Source organism: Caretta caretta, chromosome 5, assembly GCF_965140235.1.
Source record: "Caretta caretta isolate rCarCar2 chromosome 5, rCarCar1.hap1, whole genome shotgun sequence".
Lineage (NCBI taxonomy): Eukaryota > Metazoa > Chordata > Testudines > Cheloniidae > Caretta > Caretta caretta.
In genome coordinates, this window is record NC_134210.1 from 22,601,300 (window position 1) to 22,611,939 (window position 10,640).

The 10,640-nt window shown below is 47.0% G+C and overlaps 1 protein-coding gene across 2 annotated transcripts; it reads left to right on the forward strand.

Moving 5' to 3' along the window:
- Positions 1-521: 521 nt before the first annotated feature.
- GRP (gastrin releasing peptide) lies at positions 522-8,414 on the forward strand. 2 transcript variants are annotated; one of them, XM_048851361.2, is made up of 3 exons: positions 522-981; positions 3,959-4,228; positions 8,015-8,414. In XM_048851361.2, exons 1-3 carry the CDS (start codon positions 537-539, stop codon positions 8,044-8,046), a joined length of 747 nt encoding a protein of 248 aa, XP_048707318.2. In that variant the 5' UTR covers positions 522-536; the 3' UTR covers positions 8,047-8,414. The 2 variants fall into 2 exon arrangements, with proteins under 2 accessions (XP_048707318.2, XP_048707317.2); XM_048851360.2 differs by having other exon boundaries at positions 3,959-4,209.
- The last annotated feature ends 2,226 nt before the right edge of the window (positions 8,415-10,640 follow it).

Consider the following 10,640-nt stretch of genomic DNA (forward strand, 5'->3'; position numbering starts at 1 on the left):
ACCCCAGTAACACCCCCTGCTCCCCAGAGGCTGGGATATTGGGGTGTGAGGTGTTTGATACAGGGGAACCCCAGTAACACCCCCTGCTCCCCCGAGGCTGGGGTATTGGGGTATGAGGTGTTTGATACAGGGGAACCCCAGTAACACCCCCTGCTCCCCAGAGGCTGGGATATTGGGGTGTGGGGTGTTTGATACAGAGGCATCCCAGTTGCGCTCCATGCTTCCCAGAGGCGGCGATATTGGGGTGTGGGTGTCTGATACAGGGGAACCCCAGTAACACCTCTGCTCCCCAGAGGCGGGGATACTGGGGTGTGGGGTGTCTGATACAGTTGCGCGCCATGTTCCCCAGAGGCGGGGATATTGGGGGTGGGAGCTGGGGGTCGGATAACTGGGGGACCCAAGCGCGCAGTAACTCGCTCCCCAGAGACTGTCACGCCGAGGCTGCGGGTTGGGGGTGGTTGAATGGTCCATTTGGAAGGCGAATCCTGAGTCCTGCCCCAGCCAGCAGGGAGGGGGCCGGCGAGGGCTCGCAAAGGATGCGCCGCCCATCCCCAGCCGCAGGGAGCCTGCCGGTGCGGTGTGGCTCTGGCTGGCTGAGCGCTCCGCAGCCCCCGCGCTCCCAGAGCCACCTTTGGGGGAGGCGCCAGGTGCCTGAACTTCGCTGTCACCTCGTCCCGCTTCCTTATAAATTCGGGTCAGCGCTGGCGGAGGCAGCAGAGGCGGCAGCAGCACCTGGCCCCGCAGATCCAGAGCAGCGGATTCCCTCCCTCCAGCCAGGAGCCGGACTCGCCCGTGCAGCGCCGCGCACCATGGGGGGCTGCGAATTCCTCCTCCTCGGGAAGCCCCGCTCCCTCCTCTCGCTGGGCCTCTTCGCCCTGGTCCTGCTCGAGGTGCACTGGGGCGCCGCGGCTCCCTTGCAGTCCAACGGCGGAGCCTCCCCTCTGGCCAAGATCTACCCCAGGGGCAGCCACTGGGCGGTGGGTAAGTGTCCGCGCCGCGCAGGGAGACCGGGGCAGCCCCGGACCCCGCTGTAACATTTATTGGGGGTAAGGGGGGCTTTTCTCCAGGCGCTGCAGCGCTTCATGGTCCTGCTAGAAACTTCGGACTAGCTCGATCCTCCTCCCAGTAACATCCGTCCACCTGCCCGCCCGACCATGTGTCTGCCTAGGGAGCGATTGATGGCTTGAGTTCCAAGCCTCTTGTTAATTAGCACCGCAGCCCAGACTTTACTAGCCTGTGGGCTTGGTTTTTGCGTGACACAGGCTATCTCACTGAGGGGAAGATGCGCTTTGCGTTCAGAGAGCCGTTTGGCTTAGGGCGCTGATTCTCCTCCGGCTCACGAAAGCAGGCGATCTGACGAGACAGATGCACTTTTACATGGGGGGCCCGTGAATTATAACGATGAATACATGCAAAGATAGGCGCCGTCGGATGCTGGGAATCCCTGTTGGAAAAGCGGACTCCCCCCCCCCCCCCACACACACGGATCAGTGTCACCGCAACACACCCAGAATTCGGGAAGAAAAGGAGCCCGCGTGCAATTGGCCCGTGCAATGGCTGAGCTCGAGAGCAAACCCGCGACAGCCACTGAAAGCCAAGAGAAGAGCGATGCTACCTTTAAACCCGTGTGATTCATTTAAGATGATACCTGCAGTCCGTGGCAGGGCTCCCCGTGGCTTCAAGGGGCGCTGAGCAGCACTGATCTGAAGCCGCTTTGTTCCTGGAATGCCCTGCACACTGCAGAGCGGTAAAACCAGCCCGTCGGAGGACAGGGAGGGTGGGGCTCCGCGGCTGCTTCTCGCGGCCAGACCTCGGCCGTTCTCTCCTGGAGCCAGGTGCGGGACACGGGCCATCTTTGTAGTCTGTGTTTGTACAGCTCCTAGCGCAAAGCGGTCCCTGGGTCCATGCCTGGGGCACTAGGAAAATAATAATAATAATACATCTAAACCTCACTTTACTCAGGTTTCAGAGTAGCAGCCCTCTTAGTCTGTATTCGCAAAAAGAAAAGGAGGACTTGTGGCACCTTAGAGACGAACCAATTTATTTGAGCATGAGCTTTCGTGAGCTACAGCTCACTTCATCGGATGCATACTGTGGAAAGTGTAGAAGATCTTTTTATACACACAAAGCATGAAAAAATACCTCCCCCCACCCCACTCTCCTGCTGGTAATAGCTTATCTAAAGTGATCAGTCTCCTTACAATGTGCATGATAATCAAGTTGGGCCATTTCCAGCACAAATCCAGGTTTTCTCCCTGTGTATGTGGGAGGTGGGGGGGGGGGGGCAGAGAAAACCTGGATTTGTGCTGGAAATGGCCCAACTTGTTTATCATACACATTGTAAGCAGAGTGATCACTTTAGATAAGCTATTACCAGCAGGAGAGTGGGGTGGGGGGAGGTATTTTTTCATGCTTTGTGTGTATAAAAAGATCTTCTACACTTTCTACAGTATGCATCCGATGAAGTGAGCTGTAGCTCACGAAAGCTTATGCTCAAATAAATTGGTTCGTCTCTAAGGTGCCACAAGTACTCCTTTCTTTTCACTTTACTCAGAGCAGTGAGGTGGGCTGGAGGTGACAAGAGAGGAGCTTTCTTCCATCAGAATAGTTGGCAGGAGGCATTAGTGAAATCCATCAGAGCCGCCTTGTGGGACAGGGAACCAGGGGCAGGTGTAATGAAAAAGGAGTCAAATACATTCTTTGGATCATTCCTTCTCCCTAGAAAGACCAGGTGGGTGAGGTGATATATTTCATGGGACCAGCTCCTCTGGTGAGAGAGAAAAGCTTTGGGGCTACACAGAGCTCTTCTTCAAGGCGGACGAGCTGGCTCCAGCCCCTGATTTCCATGGCCAGCAAGGCCCTTTTGTGTTACTGACCCTGGAGGAGGATGCGGTTTCATTTGGAAGCTGATAGTGTCTGTCTAGCTAGTCACTAGACTCCCAGAGTGGCCTCGTTTCTCTTCACTCCCCTAGCGCGTGTGTTGTTTCCATTTTGTAGTATTGGTTTGTAGGCTTATCTATGTGTCTAAATTGCCGCTCCCCGGAGGCAGGGAGGTTGCGGGCTGGGGTGCTTGACACAGGGGCAGAATTGTTTCCTTTGGTCTGCTTCCCCCATCGAAAGCCGCAGAGCGCTGGCTCGTTCCTATCAGCCATGGCAAGAGGTGGAAACGGAATTAAAAACAGCTCCGGTGACCACAGACTAATAATACATCTTTGCAAAAGTCAAAGGGAATCGAAAGCTTGCAATTCGCGCTGATAGCGACCGGGGGAAGAAAGGCGCTACTGTGGGGAATAAGAAAGGAGAGCTTGACCCTTGGGAAGAGTTAATCATGGTAACATATCGCGCTATTTCTGAGTTCAAAATGTATATTGGAGAGTGAGATCCAAGGGGCAATGAGCCCCAATTGATACTTATTATTATTATTTCCTGAAAGCCTTGCCCTGACTTTCGCTCCACTTATCACAACGATCATTTGCAGGTTGTTGTCCCCAGCAGCGTTTCTCTTTTGCAGTGTAGACAGTGCCCTTAGTTTGTGGACCACGGCCAATTTCAATGTCACTTTCATAAAAACAACACCTGGAATACTGAAGCCTATCCAATGTAGCTTTTTGCCATAAAAATTACAGTTAAAAGTGGTAAGAAAAGCCACACTCTGCTGCTGAACTGGAAGCTTGGGTGGGAAGAAAATAAAACTTTCAACCTCTCCTTCACCTGCTCACGCTCACTCATGCTCTCAGTTGCCTCTCTTGGTGGCTTATTATATCTATCCTCTTCTCATCAACATATCGCCCCGCCCATTTAATATAATGGGCCTGGGGACTTTTGTGTGTGTGACTCTGAGTTGGTGTGACATCATCCAAAAGGCTCTACTGGCCAATCAGAATGTGGCTTTGGACATCCACACTCACACGCTAATTATTTTTTGGTTAATGTCATGATATTCTGATTATTTTTATAGGACATTTAATGGGGAAAAAGAGCACTGGAGATTTTCCCTATGTTTATGAAGAAGAAAACAAGATCCCATTTTCAGCATTACCTGAAAATGTCAAGCAGCTGGGAGATTACTTGCAATGGGAAGAAACACTGAAGAATTTGCTAAGGCTGTTAGAAGAAAATGAAAACAGAAGTGCTCAGACCCTAAGGGAAGAGCTTCCATGGTATACCAAGAACACTTGGGAGACAGATGATGACAGCAGCTTTAAAGATGTAAGTTTAAAACAAGAAGGTACTGTAAATCTGATTTTTTAAAAAACAAATTAGCTCCTCACTCTGGGATTGTTGGTAGAGCTGGTCAAACATTTTGTAAAGAACAACTAATTCAGTGAATTTATCCCTTACTCCTGATCGCAAATTGTCACTGAATAGAGCATACCTTTTATGGGTGTATTTATTTAGAACAGCTCAGCATATATTTTGTAAATTTCAGCTTATGGCTTGGGTGAAAACTATTTGATGTGTATATTTTTTCAAGTATTGTGATGTATTTGTATTATAAAAAGTGCCCCAATCATTGCCAAACAAACACACAACCAGATGTAGTCCCTGCACTGAAGAGTTCACAATGTAATCTGAAAACTCCTGCAAACAATAGGAGGGAACCATCAGGGAGGAAGATTAAGGGTGATGATAAAAAGATTACATGGTGGTTATGTAGGTGAGCTATGTTCAAACTCAGTGGTTTTGTATTTTTAAAAACAAACAAACAAGATATCCCCAACTACTGCCCAATCTGCTTCTCATTAGCTAGCTGATTTATTTGAATTGTCAGTATTCCCCTTTCAATATTTGAGCTACATGAATGGCCATCTGTATCACTTGATATTATTTCTGTCCTTTGATGTTATGACCTAACCTTGATAAACTTCTGCCACTCAAAACAAATTTCACTTTATCACAAAATGGGAATTTGGAGCTAGATTCAGAAAGGGACTTAGGAATCTAACTGCCATTTTAGGCTCCTAAATCCCAGGATCAGGCCCCATTGAGAACCACAAAAACCCCATTCAGCAGCTGCCAAACATGCAGGTGCCTAAACTCACTGGGTAAAAGTTCCCTGGGTGCCTATGTTTCTGCCTCTGCGCAGGTACAGGGCTGCCTCACTCTAGGTATCTGGCATCCTGAGCCCCAGCGAGATGCACCTGGCTGCCTAACTCTCCTGCCAGGCCCAAGCCTGTAGGCATGTTCTGAGGCAGATTGGGTCCTGCATGCGAGTTCACCCAGAACAGCTGCAGGGAGGGAGGGAGGAGGACCTCCTTTGTAACTTTTAGCTAGGTGGTTAGGATACTCACCTGGGATGTGGGAGAAGCCCAGTTCAAGTCCCCCCTCCACCTGAGTAAGACAAGGGATTTGAACAGGAATCTACCACCTCTTTGGTGATGCTCTAACCTTTGGGAATAGGGATAGTCTGATATAGGGAACTCCCTGTGTCTCTCCTGTTGAAGGTGTTCCAATGTGTATAAATAATGAAAGAACTATTGGAGTGGGGGGACTGGGTCTCCCACATGCTGGGTGAGTGCTGTAACCACCAAGGTAGGGAGTCATTCTCATGCTTGTGCTCTCCTCCAACCCCCCAACCTGGCCCCCACAAATGACTCTATTTAATCCAAATGGAACAGCTTCAGCAGGAGAGACTGAGCCCTCCCACCCCCCTCAGAATATTCAATAGCCCAGTGGTTAGGGCACACATGAAAGGAGATTTTGCTTTGCATTTTTCAATGGTAGTATTACAAAGAGCTTCTGTTTTTGTCATAAGCAATCTGTTTAGGCTCTGAGCGAACGCTTCCTGGAGTCAGTGGAAATTTTCCCATCTTCTGAGATTTGCTCTTACAGACATGGAGACCCCAGGGATCTTATGTGCTTCAAATTCCCTGAGCATTTATGATACTATTTAAATAATAACAATAATTAGGCACCTTAATAATAAGCTGAGGCTAATATAATAAACTGGCACACTGGTCTGATAGCCAATGAGACTTGGAGCATAAAAGCTGTAATTATCAGAGATCTGCAGGATCCTTCTGCGTGCAGATTTTATCTCTGCAGAATCTTTGGTATATGATACAGTCTTAGTTACTCAGACTTTGTCTAGTCAAACCTTTCATTTTAAAGTGGTGCTGTAGAACACCTCTATGAAGGTGCATAGATACCCCAATGATGAATGTGTTGTGCATGGCTAGATGGGAGATGGTCAGATAGGGTTTATTTATTATTATAATAATGCTGTTGCCACTGATTCCAATGGATGCAGGATGGGGCCTGTAAGTCGCATGAAATAAGTCCCAACTTTTGCTGTATTTGAATCTTCAGTGGAAGCCAACTGTCTAGAAAGATCAAGAGATGTTTAATCAGTCATGGTAGATTGAATCTGCTGCTGAGTTCTGATATTGGGGTCAAGCAATTAAATGTAAATGTTCCAAAGAAAATTTCAGACTGTATATGCAGGCTGAGAGAACATATATAAATTATTCTGGGACCATTGCATGGTCAATCTATTACAAGGCTGTAAATAATGGTAGATTACATATGTGCTTGTGGAGATGTTAGCATCGCAAGGGTCCATCCAAGTATGCATCACGATTGACTGCCATCTAGTGAATGTACATATAAGCATGTTTTAGTGGGGGCAAGAATCTTACTAGTAACTCTTCATACTAATGTATGAACATAAAATGTAACAAGCAACACACTTTATATGTTTTGAGCTAGGAATAGAAAACTACAGAATATAAGACGGTATTGCTAGATGTCCTTTTGTCAGGGTTGTTTCCAAGTGGAATTTACTTAGGCTTCCTTCTTTTTAAGTGGCATTATTATTATTTTATTTATTTCCCCTAGTGCCCACAATGTGCAAGGCATTTTCCAAACATAAAAGCTATAATCTCCGCCTTGAAAAACTCACCATCCAAAAGACAGACACAGGGTGGGAGAAGGGGTACGACATACAAATAAGTGATGAAGTCAAATGAAGATAGGCCCCCTCCTGAGTGGGTACCAAGTATTTGTCACTCAGTAATGTTTTCTGTATGTCATACAGTAATTTCTACAGAAATTTATTGGTTTCATCCCATTAAATTCTATAGGTTTATTCCATAAGGAAAGTGCAGGAGGAGATCCTGTTGAGATTATACTTTAGGTTAATGTGTGTAGCATGGGTATAGGTTTATAGGATTGTCAAAGGCATGTTGCCATAATGTACACATAGTCACTGTGCTGTAATTTCATTGTTCCATGTATATATTCAAATGTTACATTTTAAAAATCCAAATTAAAAGTATCTAGAGTTTAAAAACAAGAAGCAGAAGGTCCCTCTGGTTTCATGTCTGGCTCATATATAAGAATCAGGCTTATTTAATCCCTTTTTCTATCTGTGTAGCTGAAATCTCCCACTGCTACTATTGTGTTCTAGGCACAATTCTTCTCTCTTCCGATTGTTGCATCCTCCTCCCCAGATTTTGCCTGTCTGTTCAGGGAGTTTACAATGCTTCTTCATTTTTATTTTCTTGCATGTCATGTCCTAACAATTCAGCCTTGCTCATCATTCCCCCAAGGTTTTGATTTTTGTTTTACTGTCAAATTCTTCTGCCTCAGTTAATTTAACAACCGCAAATCAACACCAACCCTCCCACCTCTCAGACATAGAGTAAATTAAAACTAAAACTAATCTGGAACAGCTGTAGAAAACTGAAGCCGCTGCTTTTCTTGTTGTTCTAAGGTTTTGCTCTTGCAAGCTGTCGCAAGTGCAATCCAAAGTAAATTATAAAATGTTTCTACGAACTCACTTTCCAACATTCATTTGATGTTCTGTAAATGGGACTATGAAGAAAATAATTTTGAATAACTCTTTTTCTTGGACCTTGGTTGCCTTTTAGCAAGCTAACATTGGGGGCAAGTATTAGGAATGTATTTGTTGTATGGAATAGAAGCAGACAACAGTTATACATTAGGTTTATTGAATCAGCATGTGACTTTTGACAAGTCTGTTCTGTAAATATTATTTACTTCTCTTTATTAGATGATGGATTATCTGCTTCAAGTTATGAATAGGAAAGAAAGCACTCCAAGCTGAAGTGAAGATCTTCCAACCTTGAAGGAATAAAATAGTATCCTTAAGAGACTATGTTTCACAAGCACTCAATTGTAACAGCTAACCAACAAGGTTTCTTTTGTGTAAACAAGATTACTTTTGTGTAAAATACCTAAACACTTGTATTCTTGTATGTTCCAACATTGACTAAACTCTTCTTTTTTTTTTTTCCTTCAAGCTGCATTTTCTTATTTGAACTGCTTTGCTGTAAACAAATGTCCAGGAAGGGTCTTCCAGTTATCTGACTTCTCTGTCTAATCAGTTCACCTTTAGGTTAAAACTACATGACATTTCAACATTCACAATAAAGAAGAAGAAGAAAGGCCAAGTTTCTGTTTTTATCTGAGTTATAAAATGTTGACTGACTGTGTCACAAACAAACAACTGGGAGATTCGTTACATGTTGGGCAAGATCCTCAGCTGTATAAATTGATGTGGCTTCACTGAATCCCATAGAGCTACACTGATTTACACCAGTCAGGACCTGTCCATCTGTTCCATTGACCCTAAGGGGTGTATTTTCAGTGAGCCAAGATCCAAACTGCCTTACATATGTAAACGGGGGTCCCGCTGTTGTGGGGAACTTTCCTGGCTTATACACTACCCTGGTGAAATGGGGCAGCGAAAGGATCTGAGTCCTCACTCCCACTCCCTTTACCCAGAGGCCTGCCTGACCTTGAAGGCTCCCCTTCCACTCTCCTGTGTGGCAGAGTCCTCGTAACCCCAACAAGGCTGGGCCCAGGACTCCTGGGGGGCTCGACCCGCAACCTTGTCGTGGTCACTTCAGGCAGTGGCTAGGGTGTCCCAACTGTGGGGTGCTCTCTCTGCACTGGATACTTCCGTGACCCACTGATCATTACATACCATTCAAAGCAAATACAATGTATTAAACAGAAATCAATTTTAAAAAATAAGGAAAAAATGGGAAAAGTGAAAGGAAAATGCATCATCCTGCTCTGTGGCATGGGGACATCACAACCACCATCTCTGAAGTGTAAGGGAAGTTCAGTCTGTTCCTCACAAGTCCCAGGCCTCGTGCCCAGGCCCTGGCTGTGCTGCGCTGCAGGGATGCTGCAGGTCGGACACTTGCTCTGGTGGTGGCCACATGGCTTCAGGCTCTAGGTGCCAGGACCCTCCTTCCCAGCGTCAGCCTCCCTCCCACATCAAGGTTATACTCCTCCTCCAAGTCTGGCCTGCAAGGCCTCTTGGCTGGGGACGTCTCCCTGTGCTGGTCCCCCTGCCCAGGGTCCCCCCCTCGCTCTGCCCAGCTGCTCACCGCACCCAGCTCCGGACTGCTCCAGCCCCAGCTCCAGCTCCACCCTGTGTCAGCAGTGCTGCTGCTCTGCCTCCAGCTTCCTGGGCTGCTTCTCTGGCTTTTGCTGCTGTGACTCTGCTTCCAGCACTGACCTGCTCCCTGGGCTGACCCAGGTCCTAGGCAATTCCTGCTCACACAGAGGACGGAACCACCCTGGCCTCCTGGCTCCCTTATTAGCATGCCAACCCTGTCAATCAGGCTGACCTGGAGCATTGACCTCTCCCCAATGTTCCTGGGGACTGTCAGTCTCAGGGTCCTGATTTCCCATCCACCCGTCCCCAACCTTTTGGTACTGGGCGGTAGCCAACAAGAACAAACCCCACTGAGTTTCAGTAAGGGCCAGCAGTCCCCTTACACCTAGATGTGTAAGGCTCCAATGTAGTGAGGTATTTCTGCCCAGGCACTGGGATAAGCTCATCCAGACGGACCCTGTATTCCTCTGCATGATACATAAATGACATCTCCAGTGGGTCTTCAGAGTGGAATGTGGAGGGGATGTGGGATGTCACACACAAATAAGGGTGGGGTCAGGTGGTCCACACAGAGTGCAGTTCCATATGGCCCTAATTCAGCATGAAGGAGGAGCATTCCTACCACACACACACACACACAGCTGCGTAAGACAGTGACAGGCTCCTAAAACACTTGCTGGGCCTGAACAGTCCTTCCCTCAACTGCATTGTGCTTCAGTGTGTACATTGGCCAAGCAAAGTAATCTGCTCCATAGAAGGAGGCCTTTGCACTCAATTGGGCAGTTTCCTACTGGGAGTCCCACCTAGCAAAGGGAGACTGCTACTACTAGTTCCCACAGTAGAACAGCCTAAAACCAGACCACAAAGACTAAAAATAATTTCTCTATGCAAATGACTAAAGAATGGGTGGTGACATAAGAAAATACATAATCAGGCTAGACAGTGCGACATTTGGCATCTCATAATTATACACTACAATAACTTTAGATGACAAAAATGATTCCCAGCTGAACGTCTGTTTCAAAGCAAAGCAAACCCTTCCTTGAGCACACAGCTGTGGCCATCCATCACTACCTTTCACTTTGAACAATCCCCCAAGGCTGGGGAATAATCTCTTGAGAGCGCCAGACATGTGTTTGTCCAAAGAGTTAGGTACAAATGGCTTTGACCAGAAACAGAGGTGCTTTAATACGAATGAACGGGCACTAAGGGGGGACTGATCCGAGCACACAGAGTGTGCATAACCATGACTGCTAAAGGAAAGGAA